Genomic DNA, 23480 nt, shown 5'->3' with positions numbered 1-23480 from the left:
CTACTATTGATTTTCCTTGAGTTAAGGCTATGGCTAATATCAAGGAGTTAGAGACCGCTACAGGACAATACAGCAACAGAACATTAAAAAAATAACATTAACAATAATATGGAGACCACAACGGAAACAAGTCTCTTGACTTTTTTGTGTATGTATCCTAAACTATTTTGGGAGTAACATGGAATGTATTTTGAATGAATTGTCAAATCAAATATAACAAAATCAAATACATATATTTTTGCAGATGTAAACAGAGATAATCTTGTCTAGATGCACTTCCTCAGTTGTTCAACCTTACCGGAGCTATCAGCTGTGATGGCAGGTATCAGCATTAGAAGTAGTAAGCCTGGCGTTATCAGAGGACGACCCATGTTACTGCTCGTCATGCCTTGAGGTTGTAAAGAACCAGATGTAAAGCTTTTCCTAACAAAACAGAAACATTTGGAAAGAATTTTATGACTCCTCTTATAATCTATATATTCCACAGATTTCTTGAAGCACAACATTCCCTATTATGTAGCAGTAGCCCTTTCCTGCCGTCAAATGACCTAGTGCCCTCATGGGTGAAATGTTATTAATATTTTTCATAATTAATAAACATTATTTTTTTGTAAATGTCAAAATGTCTAACAGTTTTGTTATATTTCAGTCTTATGTGATGTATATAAAGTGTAATATTGGGAAGCAAACTCAAAATTGAATACATTAAAACTCTATCTGACATGGTTCAGGTGTCATATATTTTTGTAAGCCCATATCCATGTGTGTGAGGTGGATACCTTTGTTTCAAAGTAGATTTGTTTAAGACTACCAAGAAACACTCTGTGTGACCCTGATTTACCCACTGCAGTAAAAGGTTAATCAATAGTGTACAACTTGAATGCACACCTGACTTCTAACTGATACATTTATTGAAGCTCCAGATTTGGTTGAATGGCTAGTTTTAAAGTGCACGAGACCACTAAACTTATCATGAATTCTATCAATTGCCTAAGAAACTTGTAAACTTACCTGTGTGGTTTGATGATGTGAACTGTCAATCTCTCTGTTTTTCTGACATTATAAACCCTTCCAGTACTACGGGGGTGTTCCAGACAGTGATGTGGAGTATGACATCATCACTATTGTATATTGTTTCTGGGAAACAATAAATTGGGGTCATCAGATTATAGTAAAGCAATATTTAACCTGACCTCAAACTACAAAGTTAGACATGCCTTTCATTTAGTTATCTCTGTGTTATCTCTCTTTAATAAAAGACAGTGTGCCAGGGACTGGTGGTATTGGTGTTGCAGCGGTATGCATATATTCCAGAGGCAGCAGCTTAGACCAGTGGTCCCCAACCCCCGGGCCGCGGACCGGTACCGGTCCATGGGTCATTTGGTACCGGGCTGCAGAGAAAGAATAAATAACTTACATTATTTCCGTTTTATTTATTATCTGAGTCTGAACGATGATTTATTTTGAAAAATGACCGGATTCCCTCTGTTACATCCGTCTATGACTCACTCTTGACGCTTGTCTCGGTCACGTGATACGTTGCCGCTAAAATTAAACCCACAAGCTAGCAAAATGAGATAAAAACAACCATTCGCGGGGATTTTGGAAGAGACTGAGCCCGAGCCTTCATTGTCCCAGCTGGTGCACGATCACCTGTCTTTGCTTTTAAAAGAGTTTGAGCGCTACTTCCCAACCACAAAAGACCCACGAACTGCCAAGGAATGGATTCGCGACCCATTTGTCAACAAACCAGGTGAATCCAGCATGTCTATGCAAGAAGAAGATCAACTGCTGGAGATCGCAAATGACGGCGGCCTTAAAAGTATGTTCGAGACAACAACTCTGCCGGTGTTCTGGATTAAAGTCACGGCAGAATACCCTGAGATCGCCACAACAGCACTGAAAAACATGTTGCCATTTCCGACATCCTATTTGTGTGAAGCGGGATTTTCTGCAGTGACAGCAACCAAAACAAAATTACGGAGTAGACTGGACATAAGCAACACACTTCGGGTGTCATTGTCTCCCATTACCCCTAGATGGGACCGTCTCGTTGCAAAGAAACAAGCTCAGGGCTCCCATTGATTTAGCGTTATGGTGAGTTGTATTTTTCATGCACTTTATATTTGTTTTTGTGTTGTATCTTATTTTTAAGGCATGTTTAAACATTACCATAGCGACCAGAGAGTGTTAGGGGGCAGAGAGGATGTTAATCATGTTATGTTGTTGGTGCGATGTTACGAGGACGCTGCTAATAAAGTTGCATACGAGTACACAGTGGATTCACGTTTATTATTATATTTAAAAAATACCACAGTTTTTATGCCGGTCGTATCATTTTATTTTGTGTATTTATCCACCACACCTTAAAGGCCGGTCCGTGAAAATATTGTCTGACATTAAACCGGTCCGTGGCCCAAAAAAGGTTGGGGACCGCTGGCTTAGACCATCCAAGGCCACATGCTTGACTTCTTCTATGGTCTCTGATCCCATTCTACCTGTGTCCTCCCAACTGTGACCACTCTTCCTGTGACCCGCCCTCCAATGTATCTGCACAGGCTTTCCTGTCCTGTCCTGTTACGTTACAGCCTTATTCTAAAATGCATAAAAATCAAATTTTCCCTAATCAATCTACACACAATACCCCATAATGATAAAGCGAAAACAGGTTTTTATTTAGATAAGTACATGTGTTTCTGCGCATGCACATTTTTATTTGCTGTGTTTTAGTTAAAGGAACACTATGGAACTTAGGCGACTACGTACATTTTTTTTTTTAAACCTCCCAACTTGGGCTGGACGTGTCAATGTGTAGTTCATACATCTTTTTTTTACCTTTAACCAGGTAGGCCAGTTGAGAACAAGTTCTCATTTACAACTGCGACCAGGCCAAGATAAAGCAAAGCAGTGTGACAAAAACAACAATGCAGAGTTACACATGGAAATAAACAAACATCCAGTAAATAATACAATAGAAAAAAATATATACAGTGTGTGTAAATGAGGTAGGATAACAGAGGTAAGGCAATAAATAGGCCATAATGGCAAAATAATTACAATATAGCAATTAAACACTGGAGTGATAGATGTGCAAAAGATGAGTGTACAAGTAGAGATACTGGGGTTCAAAAGGAGAAAACTAAATAAAATAGATAACAGTATGGGGATGAGGTAGTTGGATGGGCTAATTACAGATGGGCTATGTACAGGTTCAGTATCTATGAGCTGCCCCGACAGCTGGTGCTTAAAGCTAGTGAGGGAGATATGAGTTTCCAGCTTCAATGATTTTTGCAGTTCATTCCAGTCATTGGCAGCAGAGAACTGGAAGGAAAGGCGGCCAAAGGAGGAATTGGCTTTGGGGCTGACCAGTGAAATATACCTGCTGGAGCACGTGCTACGGGTGGGTGCTACTATGGTGACCAGTGAGCTGAGATAACGCTGGGCTTTACCTAGCAAGGACTTATAGATGACCTGGACCCAGTGGGTTTTTCACCGAATATGAAGCGAGGGCCAGCCAACGAGACCATACAGGTCACCATGGTAGGTAGTATTTGGGGCTTTGGTGACAAAACTGATGGCACTGTGATAGACTGCATCCAATTTGCTGAGTAGAGTGTTGGAGGTTATTTTGTAAATGACATCACCGAAGTCAAGGTTCGGTAGATAGTCAGTTTTACGAGGGTATGTTTGGCAGCATGAGTGAAGGGTGCTTTGTTGTGAAATAGGAAGCTGATTCTAGATTTAATTTTGGATTGGAGATGTTTAATGTGAGTCTGGAAGGAGAGTTTACAGTCTAACCAGACACCTAGGTATTTGTAGTTGTCCACTTATTCTAAGTCAGACCGTCCAGAGTAGTGATGCTGGACGGGCGGGCAGGTGCGGGCAGTGATCATTTGAAGAGCATGCATTTAGTTTTACTTGCATTTAAGAGCAGTTGGGGGCCATGGAAGGAGAGTTGTATGGCATTGAAGCTCGTCTGGAGGTTAGTTATCACAGTGTCCAAAGAATGGCCAGAAGTATACAGAATGGTGTCGTCTGCGTAGAGGTGGATCAGAGAGTCACCAGCAGCAAGAGCAACATCATTGATGTATACAGAGAAAAGAGTCGGCCTGAGGATTGAACCCTGTGGCACCCCCATAGAAACTGCCAGAGGTGCGGACAACAGGCCCTCCGATTTGACACACTGAACTCTGAGAAGTAGTTGGTGAACCAGGCGAGGCAGTCATTTGAGAAACCAAGGCTGTTGAGTATGCCGATAAGAATGTGGTGATTGACAGAGTCGAAGCCTTGGCCAGGTCGATGAATACAGCTGCACAGTATTGTCTCTTGTCGATGGCAGTTATGATATCTTTTAGGACCTTGAGCATGGCTGAGGTGCACCCATGACCAGCTCGGAAACCAGATTGCATAGCGAAGAAGGTACGGTGGGATTCGAAATGGTCGGTGATGTGTTTGTAAACTTGGCTTTCGAAGACCTTAGAAAGGCAGGTTAGGATAGATATAGGTCTGTAACAGTTTGGGTCTAGAGTGTCTCTCCCTTTGAAGAGGGGATGACCGCGGAGGTCCGGACAACAGCTTTCCAATCTTTGGGGATCTCAGACGATACGAAAGAGGTTGAACAGGCTAATAAAAGGGGTTGCAACAATGTCGGCAGATAATCTTAGAAAGAGAGGGTCCAGATTGTCTAGCCCGGCTGATTTGTAGGGTCCAGATTTTGCAGCGCTTTCAGAACAACAGCTATCTAAATTTGGGTGAAGGAGAAATGGGGGAGGCTTGGGCAAGTTGGTGTGGGGGGTGCAGGGTTGTTGACCACGGTAAGGGTAGCTAGGTGGAATGCATGGCCAGCCGTAGAAAAATGCTTATTGAAATTCTCAATTATCGCTGATTTATTGGTGGTGACAGTGTTTCCTAGCCTCAGTGCAGTGGGCAGCTGGGAGGAGGTGCTCATTCTCTCCATGGACTTTACAGTGTCCCATAATTTTTTGGAGTTTGTGCTACAGGATGCAAATTTTAGTTTGAAAAAGCTAGCCTTTGCTTTCCTAACTGCCTGTGTATATTAATTCCTAACTTCCCTGAAAAGTTGCATATCGCGGGGGCTATTCGATGCTAATGCAGTACGCTACAGGATGTTTTTGTGCTGGTCAAGGGCAGTCAGGTCTGGAGTGAACCAAGGTCTATATCTGTTCCAGGTTCTACATTTTTTGAAAGGGGCATGCATATTTAAGATGGTGAGGAAAGCACTTTTAAAGAATAACCAGGCGTCCTCTACTGACGGAATGAGGTCAATGTCCTTCCAGGATACCTGGGCCAGGTCGATTAGAAAGGCCTGCTCGCTGAAGAGTTTTAGGGAGCGTTTGACAGTGATGAGTGGTGGTCGTTTGACCGCAGACCCATTACGGACGCAGGCAATGAGGCAGTGATCGCTGAGATCCTAGTTGAAGACAGCAGAGGTGTATTTGGAGGGCAGATTGGTTAGGATGATATCTATGAGGTTGCCCGTGTTTACGGATTTGGGGTTGTATCTGGTAGGTTCATTGACAATTTGTGTGAGATTGAGGGCATCATGCTTAGATTGTAGGATGGCCGGGGTGTTAAGCATGTCGCAGTTTAGGTCACCTAACAGCACAAGCTCTGAAGAAAGATGGGGGGCAATCAATTCACATATGGTGTCCAGGGCACAGCTGGGGGCAGAAGGTGGTCTCTAGCAAGCGGCAACGGTGAGAGACTTGTTTCTGGTAAGGTGGATTTTTAAAAGTAGGAGCTGTATCTTGTCTGAAAACGTTGTAGTTAGGGATGGAAATTTCAGGGTTTTTGGTGGTCTTCCTAAGCCAGGAGTCAGACACAGCTAGGACATCCCGGTTGGCAGAGGGTGCTAAGGCAGTGAATAAAACAAACTTAGGGAGGAGGCTTCTAATGTTAACATGCATGAAACCAAGGCTTTTACAGTTACAGAAGTCAACAAATGAGAGTGCCTGGGGAATGGGAGTGGAGCTAGGCACTGCAGGGCCAGGATTAACCTCTACATCACCGGAGGAACAGAGGATGAATAGGATAAGGGTACAGCTAAAGGCTATAAGAACTGGTCGTCTAGTACGTTCAGAACAGAGAGTAAAAGGAGCAGGTTTCTGGCCGCGGTAGAATAGATTGAAGGTATAATGTACAGACAAGGTATGGTAGGATGTCAATACAGTGGAGGTAAACCTATGCACTGAGTGACAATGAGAGAGATCATTTAAACCAGGTGAGTTCATCGCATGTGTGAGAGGTGGAATTAAAGGGTTAACTAAGACGTATTGAGCAGGGCTAAAGGCTCTACAGTGAAATAAGGCAATAATTACTAACCAAAACAGCAATGGACAAGGCATATTGACATTAGGGAGAGGCATGCGTAGCCGAGTAATCATAGGGGTCCAGTGAGTGGCTCGGGCTTGAGACACGCCGATTCAGGCAGCTAGCGGGCCAGGGATACCAAGCTAGCAGAAGGGCCTTAGAGGGACGTTGTGACGGAAGAAAGTCTGTTGTAGCCCCCTCGTGCTGTTACATCTGCAGACCAGTCGTCGTGGATCAGCAGGGCTTCGTGTGGTTAAAGGGGTCCAGGCCAACTGGCAGAATAGGTATAGTGGCCAAAGAATTTGTCCGATGGGCCTCTTAAGCTACCTGTCCGATATGCTCTAGACAGCTAGCGGGCCAGCAGATGGGCATTCAGGGGACGTCGCGACTGAGGAGCCAGCTGACAATCCCCCTCGGGTGAATTAGGTCGGTAGTCCAGTCGTGAAGGGTCGGCGGGGGTCCAGGCCAATTGGCAAAATAGGTATTGTAGCCCAAGGAGTGGCTGGTGGACCTCCTCAGATAACCGGGAGATGAGCCTAGCAAGGCTAGCTTCAGGATAACTGGTTCTTTCTTCGGGACAGAGACGTTAGCCAGGAGTGGCCACTCGGTTAACAGCTAGCTAGCTGCGTTGATCCAGGTGAAAGGTTCAGAGCTTGCGGTAGAAATCCGGAGATATGGAGAAAAAAAATAAGTCCGATTTGCTCTGGTTTGAGTCGCGCTGTGCAGACTGGCGAGAGTTGTCCGGTCTAATGGTAGCTGATGACCGCTAGCATTTGCTAGCTGGCTTCTAGCTAATAGCTAGTTTTCTGGCTAGCTTCTGTTGAGGGTTCCGGTTCAGAGGTGAAGAAATAGCAGATCCATACCACATTGGGTGAGGCGGATTGCAGGGGAGTATGTTGTAGTTGAGGTTAAGAAAAATATACAAAAATATGCGAAGAAAAAATATATAAAAAGATATATACATGGGACACGACAAGATGAAGACAAAAAGACGTCTGACTACTACGCCATCTTGGATTTGAGTGACGAGATGCACAGTGAAAGAAGAAGGCTGGCTCAGGGCTGCCCAGTGTTATCCAATGAGGTCGCATGGCGGACCCAACGGCTCCGTGACGCAGCAGAGATAGAGAGAGAGCAATGACGTATTCCACATATGACATAGTACCCAATTTTTGTGGAAAATGTTGTCTCACCTTGTCAGAGAGAGATTTACATGGTTATCAAAATGTCATGCCAGGGTAAGCCTACACGAAACAAAGCCCTTATTTGAAGTACTGAAAAACAATTGGAACCATTTCCCTGTTTGACCGCAAGGTTTTATGGGTATTATGACACCTCCACTGTGGGGCTCTGGTACATGCTAAATAGTATGCGAAGATGAGTACATAGTATGCAGTTTAAGTATGGCGTTCGCTAGTATGGGTATTCAAACACGGCCCTTGTCTTCTTCTTAAGTGCTCTGGGGGTAATAAATGCCAACCACATTTTTCTTATCAGCAAACCACTAAAATGTTGACCCACGCTACAGCCCTGCTCTCAAATGGTAATAAATGCCAACACAGCAAAACACATAAACATTAACTAACTTATCTAATTGGATAGCCTTAATGGCACACCATGGTTTTATCAGGCCCTCAAGTTCAGAGTCAAATAGCCATTAAAACCAAATAGCCAGTGAAGCTGTTGTGGTAATTATTCTAGGAGAGACTTTTAGATTTCTTCAAAACAATTGAACACTATTAATTACTGCAGTAATGGAGCGTTAACGGTCACCCAATGAAGTAGAGTTAAAGCCCAATGTCACGTCCTGACCATAGTAAGTTGTTATTTTCTATGGTAGAGTAGGTCAGGGCGTGACAGGGGGTGTTTTGTCCCTATTTGTATTTCTATGTTTAGTTCTAGTTTTGTATTTCTAGGTTGGTTATTGTTTGGCATGACCTCCAATTAGAGGCAGCTGGTTGTCGTTGTCTCTAATTGGAGGCCATATTTAACTTCTTAAAGTGTAGGGGGCAGTATTTTCACGGACGGATGAAAAACATTCCCAAATTAAACTGGTTACTACTCTGGCCCAGAAACTAGAATATGCATATTATTAGTGGATTTGGATAGAAAACACTCAAGTTTCTAAAACTGTTTGAATGATGTCTGTGAGTATAACAGAACTCATATGGCAGGCAAAAACCTGAGAAAAATCCAACCAGGAAGTGGGAGATCTGAGATTTGTAGTTCTTTTGAATGCCTATCGAAACTACGGTGTCTGTGGGGTCACGTTGCACTTCCTAAGGCTTCCATTGGCTGTCAAAAGCCTTCAGAAAGTTTTTTCATCATTCTCCTGTAACCGGGCAGAAAATAGGAGCTCAGTCAATGAGTGGACTGCCTGGGACCAATGAGTTGTTTTCTGCGCAGGTACGTTTGGCTATTGAATACGCTATTGTCCGGTTTGAATATTATCGCATTTGTACGTTAAAAATACCATAAAGATTGATAGTAAACAACGTTTGACATGCTTCTAATAACGGTAATGGAACATTTTGACTTTTCATGTCTCGAATTACGCTCGCGCATTATGCCTTTCGATAGTGACCTGAACGCACGAACAAAACGGAGGTATTTGGACATAAATATGGATTATTTCGAACAAAAAAAACATTTGTGGAAGTAGCAGTCCTGGGAGTGCATTCTGACGAAGATCAGCAAAGGTAAGATAATATTTATAATACTAATTCTGAGTTTAGGTGACCCCAGAACTTGGCGGGTGTCTGTATAGCTTGCTTTGATGGCGAGCTATGTACTCAGAATATTGAAAAATGTGCTTTCGCCGAAAAGCTATTTTAAAATCTGACATAGCGGTTGCATCAAGGAGTACTGTATCTATAATTCTTAAAATATTTGCTATGTATTTTGTCAACGTTTATTGTGAGTATTTTTGTAAATTGATGTGCTCATTCACTGGCAGTTTTGGTGGGAATACATTTTCTGAACATCACGCGCCAATGTAAAATGCTGTTTTTGGATATAAATATGAACTTTATCGAACAAAACATACATGTATTGTCATAGGAGTGTCATCTGATGAAGATCGTCAAAGGTTAGTGCTTCATTTAGCTGTGTTTTTGGTTTTTGTGACGCCTCTCCATGCTAGTAAAATGGCTGTGTGGTTATTTTTGTCTATGTACTCTCCTAACATAATCTAATGTTTTGCTTTCGCTGTAAAGCCTTTTTGAAATCGGACAATGTGGTTACATTAAGGAGAAGTGTATCTTTAAAATGGTGTAAAATAGTCGTATGTTTGAGAAATTGAAATGATGATATTTTTGCTGTTTTGTATTTCGCGCCATGCTATTTCACTGGCTGTTGAATAGTGTGGCACGGTCACGTCCCACCTTGCCCAGAGAAGTAGTTAATGTTTGTCCTCTTGTGTTTTGTGGGTGAATATTTTGAGTAGTGTGTTTCCTTCTCTGGGTCACGGTTTGTTGTTTTGGTCTAGTAAGTTTATTTATGTATTGCATTCAGTTTCACGGGTTAAATAAATATGTGGAACACAAACGCTGCATCTTGGTCCGCTCCTTCTAACAGCCGTGACAGAATCACCCACCACGAAGGGACCAAGCAGCGTGAGTGGGACCTGTGGACATGGGAGGAGATGAGGATGAGTATATCCAGGGCTATGGAGGATTTAGGGAAGCACAAGGCAGCCCCCCCCCCGGGTAGTTTAGCGGCGCCAGAGGTGAGACCTGAGCCAACTCCCCGTGCTTATTGTGGTGAGCATGTGCCTGCCTCTCGCACTCTCCATCCAGTGCGCCTCTATAGCCCAGTATGTCCTGTGCCTGCTCCTCGCACTCGCCCTGAGGTGTGTGTTACTAGTCTGGTGCCTCCTGTGCCAGCCCCACGCATCAGGCCTCCTGTTCGCATTCCCAGTCCAGAGCTTCCGGCGACAGTTCCCAGCCCGCAACCTACTGAGAGGGCCTGCAGCCCGCAACCTACTGAGAGGGCCTGCAGCCCGCAACCTACTGAGAGGGCCTGCAGCCCGCAACCTACTGAGAGGGCCTGCAGCCCGCAACCTACTGAGAGGGCCTGCAGCCCGCAACCTACTGAGAGGGCCTGCAGCCCGCAACCTACTGAGAGAGTCTCAGAGTCTTCAGCGGCGGCCTGTAGCCCAGAGTCTTCAGCGGCGGTTGGTGGTCAGAAGCCTCCGGCGATGATCCATGGTCTGGTTCCTCCGGACATAGAGAACCGGGGGGGAGATCAGCGGGCGGTGGGGGTACTATGCCCGGAACCAGAGCCGCCGCCATAGACATTAGTCACCCACCCTACCCTCCCTTTGTGTTTTTTGTTTTTGGGGGTGGGGGGTGGGGTTGTTGTTTAGGGGGGGTTTGTTTTTTTGTTTTTTTAGGTACGGTCGGAGTCCGCACCTTTGGGGGGGGGGGGGGTACTGTCACGTCCTGACCATAGTAAGTTGTTCTTTTCTATGGTAGAGTAGGTCAGGGCATGACAGGGGGTGTTTTGTCCCTTTTTGTATTTCTATGTTTAGTTCTAGTTTTGTATATCTAGGTTGGTTATTGTTTGGCATGACCTCCAATTAGAGGCAGCTGGTTGTCGTTGTCTCTAATTGGAGGCCATATTTAAGTTGATGTTTGTCCTCTTGTTGTATTGTGGGTGATTATTTTGAGTAGTGTGTTTCCTTCTCTGCGTCACGGTTTGTTGTTTTGGTCTAGTAAGTTTATTTATGTATTGCATTCAGTTTCACGGGTTAAATAAATATGTGGAACACAAACGCTGCATCTTGGTCCGCTCCTTCTAACAGCCGTGACACCCAAATAAACAGGGTTAGGTTACAACTCTTTATAGTCTGTCGTGTCTTTGGCTATGCCGGATTAAGTGATATGACATGCTATTCTGTAAAATCCTCTGTAATTAATATTACCTGATTAAGCTAATCATGTAAATGTAATTAACTAGAAAGTCGGGACACCACGGAAGAGTGTTTATAGAGCCGTTATCTTCCGAATAAACTCTTAAAGACCTATTTATATTTTACATCGATAGCCGTCAATATTAATCCTCATCTTATTTTCAGTCTCATAATGAAAGTTGTAAATTCTTGGTAAACTTCACGAACCCTGGCTAACAAGTTGAATCAGCAATACAAAATTGGGTTTAATTATTTATTTACTAAATTCCTAACTAATCACACAGAATTACATATACACGGAATACAAATGATGTTATGCAGAAAACGTCCCTGGTGGACGGAGCCGACATGGCGACTTGTTAAACAAAGAAAGGGGGTTGGGCTTGAATGAAAGAGCGGGAAGACTGAGGAACACAGAAACAGCTATGCTATCGTAAATACAGAATCTTATGCTTTCTAAATTACCGCCCATTTGGAAAAGGAAAATGCAATAAATATTTACTCTGAGCTGCGCTTCGGTAGATTGGTCGTAGATGTTGGCCAACAGATCTTCCTGTCCTCGGAAGAATGTCAATGGTGGTAAAGTGGATACGTTGTAGTATCTTCGTCTGTGGTAGACTGGGTCCGTCGTCCGTCCTTTCCTAGCCCACGTTTACAGCGGCCGCTGCTAACTCAACGGCTAGCAAGTATCACTTCTGTAGTGAATAAGCGTTCAAAGTTCATACCATTCAAAACCAAAGCTCACGCTGAAGTTGGCTTAGTTCTGTACTTGACATGTGTGTCCTTTTAACGCAGAGGCTGCAGACCTCACGTACTGGAACTCTGAATACATTATCGTATTGTCTGATATAGTGGCGAGTGGAGGAGGATGTGTTTCATCGTTTATGACCCCTGTCTCTTCACAAGGGTGGGCCACTGATCAAGCAGGGCACTTTCCTTATGAAAACCCAATTCTCTCAATTGGAAGCTAAAATTACATTTAATCTCCAAAACAAACAATTTCAATATCAAACATTTCAATTGCATAACAATTCCATGTGACTCTGATAACTAGAGGGTGTATACTTTCCCAGGTACAGTTTATGTCGTCCTGTCATCAGTCATAATGTCTCAGATGACAACCGAACTGACATCCATACTCATTAAGTTCCAAAGCATATTTCCAACTGGTTTTATTACCAAAATATGGTTCCTTTTCCCCATTTGTTTGATGTTCCCAGACTCTCTATATTTAACACAGGCTATTCAACAGTCCTTCAGTAGAGTCAGAGAGAGAGGGGAAGGGAGAAAGGTATTTATGGGGGGGTCATAAACCTTACCCACAGGCCAACGTCATGACAAGTCTTCCTGAGTCCTTGTGATGAAGAACATATATAGAAATTATACAAAGGTACATTGTGCTCTCATGCAACAGACATCAAGATTTACATGGTGCAAAATATCTGTCTCCAGTTCATTTACTGCTTGTTTATACAGAAATACTAATGCAACATCGGATACTAAGCCCTTCCCTCAGAATGATGGAGTCCAGTATTTATCTGCCATATGGGATAAATAAACTGGAGATTGGGTCTCCCTGGCACTGACAGACAGGCACACAGAGACAAATCATTTAATGTTGTCTTATCACCAAGCCATCATAAATGTGACTGTCAGCGTTAAATCTCAGACGCATGAGAGTTCTAAGAACCCTATTCTGTTGCCTCTCAGAAAAATAGACAGCGTCAATGTACTAATATAGGAATAATTCTAATTTAAGTAATGTGATAAACATAATATTTTTATTTTACGACAAAGCCAAATGGCCAGTGACACCAAATGGCAGGTAAAGCAACCACATATAAATGGCTCCGTTCTCTCCAATTAAGGTGCCACCAACCTCCTGTGGTTTCCATGGACGAGCCTAAGATCACCATGCGCAATTCCAAGCGTCGGCTGGAGTGGTGTAAAGCTTAATAGCTTAATATAGCCTAAATAATACATTTGATACTTTTCAGCTTATTCCTGAGTGATTTAGAGTTACTATTTTTAACAACATCAATACTGACACAGGGAACAAACTGAGGAGAAGACAGATATAGACGGGGTAATCAACAAAGTAATGGAGTCCAGGTGAGTCTAATATTGCGCAGCAGCGCGTAATGATGGTGACAGGTGTGCGTAATGAAGGGCAGCCTGGCGCCCTCGAGCGCCAGAGAGGGGGAGCGGGAACAGGCGTGACAAGATGGTACACTGTCTTTCTCTCAGCACATATCAAAGCTGCAGGCTAAAGTTAAATCTAGACTTGGTTTCCTCTGTCGTAATCACTCCTCTGTCACCTCAGCTGCCAAACGATCCCTGATTCAGATGACCATCCTACTCATGCTTGACTACGGAGACGTAATTTATAGATCGGCAGGTAAGGGTGCTCTAGAGTGGCTAGATGTTTTTTACCATTCGGCCATCAGATTTGCCACCAATGCTCCTTATAGGACACACCACTGCACTCTATACTCCTCTGTAAACTGGTCATATCTGTATACCTTTCGCAAGACCCATTGGTTGATGCTTATTTATAAAACCCTATTAGGCCTCACTCCCCCTTATCTGAGATATCTACTGCAGCCTTTATCCTCCACATACAACTCCGATCTGCCAGTCGCATTCTGTTAAAGGTCCCCAAAGCACACACATCACTGGGTTGCTCCACTTTTCCGTTTTTTTGCAGTTAGAGACTGGAACAAGCTGCAATAAAACGGTCCAGTTTGAGTGTTTATCTCCATCTCTTCATTCAAAGACTCAATCATGGACACTCTTACTGACAGTTGTGGCTGCTTCGCTTAATGAATTGTTGTCTCTACTTTCTTGCCTTTGTGCTGTTGTCTGTGCAAAATAATGTTTGTAGCATGTTTTGTTCTCCTACCATGTTGTGTTGCTACACAAGGCGGTGTCAGAGGAAGGCCCTAAAAATTGTCAAAGACCCCAGCCACCCCAGTCGTAGACTGTTCTCTCTACTACCGCATGGCAAGTGGTACCAGAGTGCCAAGTCTAGGACAAAAAGGCTTCAACAGTTTTTACCCCCAAGCCGTAAGACTCCTGAACAGATAACCAAATGGTTACCCGGACTATTTGCATTGTGTGCCCCCCCCCCCCAACCCCTCTTTTACGCTGCTGCTACTCTCTGTTTAGCATATATGCATAGTCACTTTAACTATACATTCATGTACTTACTACCTCAATTGGCCCGACCAACCAGTGCTCCCGCACATTGGCTAACCGGGCTATGTGCATTGTTTCCCGCCACCCGCCAACCCCTCTTTTATGCTACTGATACTCTCTGTTCATCATATATGCAGTCACTTTAACCATACCTACATGTACATACTACCTCAATAAGCCTGACTAACCGGTGTCTGTATATAGCCTTGCTACTGTTATTTTCAAATGTCTTTTTACTGTTGTTTTATTTCCACACACACACACCTTTTTCGCACTATTGGTTAGAGCCTGTAAGTAAGCATTTCACTGTAAGGTCTACAACTGTTGTGATTTGATTTGCTGTGTTGTCATGTGTTGCTGCCATGCTATGTTGTTGTCTTTGGTGTTTCTTTATGTAGTGTTGTTGTGTCTCTCTTGTCATGTGTGTTTTGTCCTATATTTTGATTTTATTTTTAATCCCAGCCCCCATCCCCGCAGGAGGCCGTTTGCCTGTTGGTAGGCCGTCATTGTAAAAAATCATTTGTTCTTAACTGACTGGCCGAGTTAAATAAAGGTTAAATAAAGGTTAAATAAAAATAAAACATTTATAAAAAGAGGATAGTATAAGTTTGTAATAGTGCTAAAGTTGTCTATCACCTGTTCAAATGGTGCTCAACAGAACCAGTTAGAACTGAACTATCTGACCATCAATAGATTAAAACATGTTTTTTTTTAACACAGCAGCCCCATATCATCAGGTGCACTTTTTAACACAGCAGCCCCATATCATCAGGTGCACTTTTTAACACAGCAGCCCCATATCATCAGGTGCACTTTTTAACACAGCAGCCCCATATCATCAGGTGCACTTTTTAACACAGCAGCCCCATATCATCAGGGGCACTTTTTAACACAGCAGCCCCATATCATCAGGTGCACTTGCAATTTATTTTCATTTGGGAAAACAGAATTTTCTAATATAGTATTTTTTTATCCATTATATTGATGTTAGGTCTACAAAATATATTTGTGTCGACTGTGATTAGGCTATGGGAATATAATAGTGTCTGCTAGGCTAAACTAACTTACAAACAAGGCTATACAGGCTGGCATTGCGCAATTATGGTGTTTCTAAAAATGAATTCATGTCACGGGCTGGCTCGAGGAACAACAGGAGAGGTAGAGTCAGGCGCAGGAGACAGAGAGAGTTCGTGACCACACTTCTTTATTTGAAGCACTGTACGTGGTCGACAAGGTATAGGGGCGCAGCCCTGAAAGATTCTGCGGTGGTGTACACAAATAAAAGAAACCACTGGCAGAAGGAAAAAACTCAATACACGTTCTTTTACGAACACACAAAACCCGGACAAGCAACACAATCACGTACAACCACATACATCCTACGCTAACCTAAATAACCCCCCCTTACTAATGAATACTCGATCCCCCCGATGTCAACAACTACAGACCAGTATCCCTTCTTTCTTTTCTCTCCAAAACTCTTGAACGTGCCGTCCTTGGCCAGCTCTCCTGCTATCTCTCTCAGAATGACCTTCTTGATCCTAATCAGTCAGGTTTCAAGACTGGGCATTCAACTGAGACTGCTCTTCTCTGTGTCACGGAGGCTCTCCGCACTGCTAAAGCTAACTCTCTCTCCTCTGCTCTCATCCTTCTAGACCTATCTGCTGCCTTTGATACTGTGAACCATCAGATCCTCCTCTCCACCCTCTCCGAGTTGGGCATCTCCGGCGCGGCCCACGCTTGGATTGCGTCCTACCTGACAGGTCGCTCCTACCAGGTGGCGTGGCGAGAATCTGTCTCCGCACCATGCGCTCTCACCACTGGTGTCCCCCAGGGCTCTGTTCTAGGCCCTCTCCTATTCTGGCTATACACCAAGTCACTTGGCTCTGTCATATCCTCACATGGTCTCTCCTATCATTGCTATGCAGACGACACACAATTAATCTTCTCCTTTCCCCCTTCTGATAACCAGGCGGCGAATCGCATCTCTGCATGTCTGTCAGACATATCAGTGTGGATGACGGATCACCAGCTCAAGCTGAACCTCGGCAAGACGGAGCTGCTCTTCCTCCCGGGAAAGGACTGCCCGTTCCATGATCTCGCCATCACGGTTGAGAACTCCCTTGTGTCCTCCTCCCAGAGTGCTAAGAACCTTGGCGTGATCCTGGACAACACCCTGTCGTTCTCCACTAACATCAAGGCGGTGACCCGATCCTGTAGGTTCATGCTCTACAACATTCGCAGAGTACGACCCTGCCTCACACAGGAAGCGGCGCAGGTCCTAATCCAGGCACTTGTCATCTCCCGTCTGGATTACTGCAACTCGCTGTTGGCTGGGCTCCCTGCCTGTGCCATTAAACCCCTACAACTCATCCAGAACGCCGCAGCCCGTCTGGTGTTCAACCTTCCCAAGTTCTCTCACGTCACCCCGCTCCTCCGCTCTCTCCACTGGCTTCCAGTTGAAGCTCGCATCCGCTACAAGACCATGGTGATTGCCTACGGAGCTGTGAAGGGAACGACACCTCCATACCTTCAGGCTCTGATCAGGCCCTACACCCAAACAAGGGCACTGCGTTCATCCACCTCTGGCCTGCTGGCCCCCGTACCTCTGAGGAAGCACAGTTCCCGCTCAGCCCAGTCAAAACTGTTCGCTGCTCAGGCACCCCAATAGTGGAACAAGCTCCCTCACGACGCCAGGACAGCGGAGTCAATCACCACCTTCCGGAGACACCTGAAACCCCACCTCTTTAAGGAATACCTAGGATAGGATAAAGTAATCCTTCTAACCCCCCCCCCTTAAAAGATTTAGATGCACTATTGTAAAGTGGTTGTTCCACTGGATATCATAAGGTGAATGCACCAATTTGTAAGTCGCTCTGGATAAGAGCGTCTGCTAAATGACTTAAATGTAATGTAAATGTAATGACTAACCCAAAACAGGTGCATGCCTACCTAGACCTAACCAAACGAAAGTGAAACAAAAAGGGATCGATGGTAGCTAGTAGGCCGGCGACGACGACCGCCGAGCTCCGCCCGGCCGAGGAGGGTCGCCACCATCCGTCACTGTCGTGACAGTACTCCCCCCCCTGACGTGCGGCTCCCGCAGCGCGCCGACGCCGGCCTCGAGGACGCCCCGGAGGGCGAGGCGCAGGGCGATCCGGATGGAGGCTGTGGAACTCCCGGATGAGCGCTGGGTCCAGTATGTCCTCCACTGGTACCCAGCACCTCTCCTCCGGGCCGTACCCCTCCCAGTCCACGAGGTACTGCAGGCCCCTCGCCCGGCGTCTGGAGTCCAAGATGGACCGGACTGTGTACGCCGGGGGCCCCCCGATGTCCAGGGGGGGTGGAGGGACCTCCCGTACCTCATTTTCCTGCAGCGGACCAGCTACCACCGGCCTGAGGAGAGACACATGAAACGAGGGGTTAATGCGATAATAAGAAGGAAGTTGTAATCTGTAACAAACCTCGTTTATTCTCCTCAGGACTTTAAATGGCCCCACAAACCGCGGACCCAGCTTCCGGCAGGGCAGGCGGAGGGGCAGGTTCCGGGTCGAGAGCCAGACTCTCTCCCCTGGGGTGAACACGGGGGCCTCGCTGCGGTGCCGGTCAGCGCTCGCTTTTTGTCGTACCCTGGTTCGTTCCAGGGATTCCTGCACAGCGTTCCAGGTCTCCCTTGAGCGCTGAACCCATTCCTCCACCGCAGGGGCCTCCGTCTGGCTCTGATGCCATGGCCCCAGGACCGGCTGATAACCCAACACACATTGGAATGGTGATATGTTGGTGGAGGAGTGGCGCAAAGAGTTCTGAGCCATTTCGGCCCATGGCACGAACCTTGCCCACTCCCCTGGCCGGTCCTGGCAGTAGGACCGCAGGAACCTGCCCACCTCCTGGTTTACCCTTTCCACCTGCCCATTACTTTCGGGGTGAAACCCCGAGGTCAGACTGACCGAAACCCCCAGTCGCTCCATAAACGCCCGCCAACTCGGGACGTGAACTGGGGGCCTCGATCTGAGACGATATCCTCGGGCACCCCGTAGTGCCGGAAGACGTGGGTGAATAAGGCTTCCGCGGTCTGCAGGGCCGTAGGAAGACCGGGTAACGGAAGCAGACGGCAGGACTTAGAAAACCGTTCCACAACGACCAGGATGGTAGTGTTGCCCTGAGACGGCGGGAGATCGGTCAAGAAATCCACCGCCAGGTGGGACCATGGTCGTTGTGGAACCGGGAGGGGTTGTAATTTCCCTCTAGGCAGGTGCCTGGGAGCCTTACTCTGAGCGCACACCGAACAGGAGGAGACATAGTGCCTCACGTCCCTCACCAAGGTGGGCCACCAGTATCTCCCACTAAGACCACGCACTGTCCGCTCAACCCCTGGGTGACCCGAGGAGGGAAGCGTGTGAGCCCACCGAATTAGCCGATCGCGAACATCGAGCGGAACGCACTTACGACCCACTGGACACTGCGGAGGAGTAGGCTCCGTCCGTAACGCCCGCTCGATGTCCGCGTCCACCTCCCAGACCACCGGTGCCACCAGGCAGGAGGCTGGAAGTATGGGCGTGGGATCGGTGGACCGTTCCTCGGCGTCATGGAGACGAGACAGTGCGTCGGCCTTAGTGTTCCGGGAACCTGGGATATACGAGATGTTAAACCGAAATCTCGTAAAGAACATCGCCCACCTGGCTTGACGCGGGTTCAGTCTCCTCGCCGCCCGGATGTACTCCAGATTGCGGTGGTCAGTCCAGATGAGAAAAGGGTGACGTGCATCCTCAAGCCAATGTCTCCACACCTTCAGGGCTCTGACCACAGCCAACAGCTCCCTGTCCCCCACATCATAGTTAAACTCCGCCGGACTGAACTTCCTAGAGAAGAAGGCGCAGGGGCGGAGCTTTGGGGGGGGCGCCCGAGCGCTGGGACAGCACGGCTCCTACCCCAGCCTCGGACGCGTCCACCTCCACTATGAAGGGCAAAGAGGGGTCCGGGTGCGCCAGCACCGGAGCGTTGGTGAACAAAACCTTCAGACGACTAAAGGCCCTGTCCGCCTCCGCGGACCACTGCAACCGCACCGGGCCCCCCTTCAACAGTGAGGTAATGGGAGCCGCCACCTGCCCAAAGCCCCGGATAAACCTCCGGTAGTAATTGGCAAATCCCAAAAACCGCTGCACCTCCTTCACCGTGGTGGGAGTCGGCCAATTACGCACGGCTGAAACGCGGTCACATTCCATCACTACCCCTGATGAGGAAATGCGATACCCCAAGAAAGAGACGGCTGGTTTGGAAAACTCACATTTCTCAGCCTTGACGTATAGGTCATGCTCCACCAGTCGCCCAAGCACTTTACGCACCAGAGACACATGCTCGGCGCGTGTAGTGGAGTAGACCAGAATGTCATCGATGTACACCACTACACCCTGACCGAGCAGGTCCCGGAGAATCTCGTCCACAAAGGATTGAAAGACTGCGGGAGCATTCTTTAACCCATACGGCATGACGAGGTACTCATAATGGCCAGATGTGGTACTAAATGATGTTTTCCACTCGTCCCCTCCTCGGATACGCACCAGATTATATGCGCTCCTGAGATCCAATTTCGTGAAGAAGCGCGCCCCGTGAAATGACTCCATCGCCGAGGCGATGAGAGGTAGTGGGTAACTAAAACCCACTGTGATGGCATTTAGACCTCTATAGTCAATGCACGGGCGCAGACCTCCCTCCTTCTTCTTCACGAAAAAGAAGCTCGAGGAGACGGGTGAGTGAGATGGCCGAATGTATCCCTGCCTCAAGGACTCAGTGACGTATGTCTCCATAGCCGCTGTTTCCTCCTGAGACAGGGGATAAACGTGATTACGAGGAAGGGCAGCGCCCACCTGGAGGTTTATCGCACAGTCTCCTCGTCGATGAGGTGGTAATTGGGTCGCCTTCGTTTTACTGAAGGCGATAGCCAAATCGGCATACTCTGAGGGAATGTGCACGGTGGATACTTGGTCTGGACTCTCCACCGTAGTCGCACCGATGGAAACTCCTATGCACCTGCCCGAGCACTCATTTGACCACCCCTTAAGAGCCCTCTGTCCCCACGAAATCTTAGGGTTGTGAGTGGCTAGCCAGGAAATCCCTAGAACCACTGGAAATGCTGGGTAATCGATGAGGAAAAGACTAATCCGCTCCTCATGACCCCCCCGCATTACCATGACCAGAGGCACAGTGACCTCCCTGACCAGCCCTGACCCTAGTGGTCGACTGTCTAGGGCGTGCACGGGGAAGGGTTGGTCCAACTGGACCAGGGGAATGCCTAACTTAGCCGCGACCCCACGGTCCATAAAACTCCCTGCTGCGCCTGAATCGACTAGCGCCTTAAACCGGGAGTGAGGGGAGAAACAAGGAAAGGACACTGACACATACATGTGACGGACAGGGGGCTCTGGGTGAGGCTGGTGCTGACTCACCTGAGGTGTCAAAGGAGCGCTCTGCCTGCCCTCTGGACTCCTAGGGGAGTCTCCCCAGCACCGGTCCACAGTGTGCCCTCTGCGACCACATGAGGTGCAGGAGCGACCTCCCCTCCAGTCTTCCTGGCTGCTGCCCCCCTATCTCCATAGGCGTGGGAGCAGGAGGGCTGGAGGGTGGAATGAGCAGGGCCCGGGTCGGACGTCCGCGGGCGGCCAGCAGATTGTCCAGTCGGATGGACAAATCCACCAGTTGGTCCAGTGTGTGGGTCGTGTCCCGACAGGCTAATTCCCGGCGGACGTCCTCCCTCAAACTACAACGGTAGTGATCTATAAAGGCCCTCTCATTCCACCCTGCTCCCGCGGCCAGGGTCCGGAACTCGAGAGCGAAGTCCTGCGCGCTCCTCGTCTCCTGCCTCAGGTGAAACAGCCGCTCACCCGCCGCTCTCCCCTCCGGGGGATGATCGAATACTGCCCGAAAGCGGCGGGTGAACTCTGGGTAGTTGTCCCTGGCTGAGTCCGGACTGTCCCACACGGCGTTTGCCCATTCCAGGGCCTTACCCGTGAGGCAGGAGACGAGGACGCTGACGCTCTCCTCCCCCGAGGGAGAGGGACGAATTGTCGCCAGGTATAACTCCAACTGGAGCAAGAAGCCCTTACACCCAGCGGCCGTTCCATCGTACTCCCTGGGGGGAGCGAGTTTCACCCCACTGGTACTGGGTGCTGTGGGTGCTGGTGGGCGCGCAGGCTGTTGGCCTGCCGCGTTCAGGGGGCCGAGAGCGCGTCGGTCCCAGCTCTCCAGGCGCGCCAACACCTGATCCATGGCGTTCCCCAGCCGGTGGAGCAGGGTGGAGTGTTGGTCGACGGTTTCCTCCATGGACATGGCTGGCGCTGAAGCTCCTGCTGACTCCATTTAGTTTGGGTACGTGATTTCTGTCACGGGCTGGCTCGAGGAACAACAGGAGAGGTAGAGTCAGGCGCAGGAGACAGAGAGAGTTCGTGACCACACTTCTTTATTTGAAGCACTGAAAGATTCTGCGGTGGTGTACACAAATAAAAGAAACCACTGGCAGAAGGAAAAAACTCAATACACGTTCTTTTACGAACACACAAAACCCGGACAAGCAACACAATCACGTACAACCACATACATCCTACGCTAAGCTAAATAACCCCCCCTTACTAATGACTAACCCAAAACAGGTGCGTGCCTACCTAGACCTAACCAAACAAAAGTGAAACAAAAAGGGATCGATGGTAGCTAGTAGGCCGGCGACGACGACCGCCGAGCTCCGCCCGGCCGAGGAGGGGCGCCACCATCCGTCACTGGAATAAGGCATTTTTTGTTTTATTTGTATTTAATTCTAAGTCATTTTTTTTATTTCATATTATACAGCCTAAATGTGCAATTTAAAGTCTGTTGTTGAAATGCTGAGTGCTCCTGCTGCCTATAGAGTGTCACAAATGCTTGACAAGGCTATAGCCTTGAAGTAATACTAGTTTAATATAGTCTAAATCATTCATTTTCATTACCTCTTAAACTACAGAGCTGGCTTGTTCCTGAATGATTTAAAGTTATTATGTTCTTTAATAGCTAACGACATGTTGTTGAAAGATGCTTCTGAGCCCACTGATAAGGAGTATACCTCCACTACACTACTTTGATACATATCAGTTGGGATTAAGAAGTCAGTATACTAAACTACACTACTTTGATACGTGTCAGTGGGGATTAGAAAACAGCATACCTCCACTACACTACTTTGATACGCATCAGTGGGGATTAAGAAGTCAGTATACTCCACTACACAACTTTGACACGTATCAGTGGGGATTAAGAAGTCGGTATACCTCCACTACACTACTTTGATACGTATCAGTGGGGATTAAGAAGTCAGTATACCTCCACTACACTACTTTGATACGTATCAGTGGGGATTAAGAAGTCAGTATACCTCCACTACACTACTTTGACATGTATCAGTGGGGATTAAGAAGTCGGTATACCTCCACTACACTACTTTGATACGTATCAGTGGGGATTAAGAAGTCAGTATACCTCCACTACACTACTTTGATACGTATCAGTGGGGATTAAGAAGTCAGTATACCTCCACTACACTACTTTGACATGTATCAGTGGGGATTAAGAAGTCGGTATACCTCCACTACACTACTTTGATACGTATCAGTGGGGATTAAGAAGTCAGTATACCTCCACTACACTACTTTGATACGTATCAGTGGGGATTAAGAAGTCAGTATACTCCACTACACTACTTTGACATGTATCAGTGGGGATTAAGAAGTCAGTATAATCCACTACACTACTTTGATATGTATCAGTGGGGATTAAGAAGTCAGTATACCTCCACTACACTACTTTGATAAATATCAGTGGGGATTAAGAAATCGGTATACTAAACTACACTACTTTGATACGTATCAGTGGGGATTAAGAAGTCGGTATACCTCCACTACACTACTTTGATACGTATCAGTGTGGATTAGAAGACAGCATACCTCCACTACACTACTTTGATAAATATCAGTGGGGATTAAGAAGTCAGTATACCTCTTTTACACTACTTTGATACGTA

The 23480-nt window shown here is 46.9% G+C and overlaps 1 protein-coding gene across 3 annotated transcripts in view; it reads right to left on the bottom strand.

The window, feature by feature from the left end:
- The window catches only part of LOC106592971 (uromodulin), a 32890-nt gene that overhangs the window by 6884 nt on the left and 2526 nt on the right, over window positions 1–23480 (bottom strand). Inside the window, exons 1-2 of one of the 3 annotated variants that reach the window (XM_014184326.2) lie at window positions 1012–1142; window positions 299–423 (exon numbers count right to left, since the gene is read on the bottom strand). In XM_014184326.2, the coding sequence (XP_014039801.1) occupies window positions 299–386 (88 nt within the window). In that variant the 5' untranslated portion in view covers window positions 387–423; window positions 1012–1142. Of the gene's footprint in view, window positions 1–298; window positions 424–1011; window positions 1143–23480 lie in introns of those variants that run through there. The other 2 variants (XM_045709638.1, XM_045709634.1) reach the window with 2 other exon arrangements.

This window comes from Salmo salar, chromosome ssa02, assembly GCF_905237065.1.
Source record: "Salmo salar chromosome ssa02, Ssal_v3.1, whole genome shotgun sequence".
In the NCBI taxonomy this organism is placed as follows: domain Eukaryota; kingdom Metazoa; phylum Chordata; class Actinopteri; order Salmoniformes; family Salmonidae; genus Salmo; species Salmo salar.
This window is presented reverse-complemented; position numbering and strand designations above follow the sequence as displayed.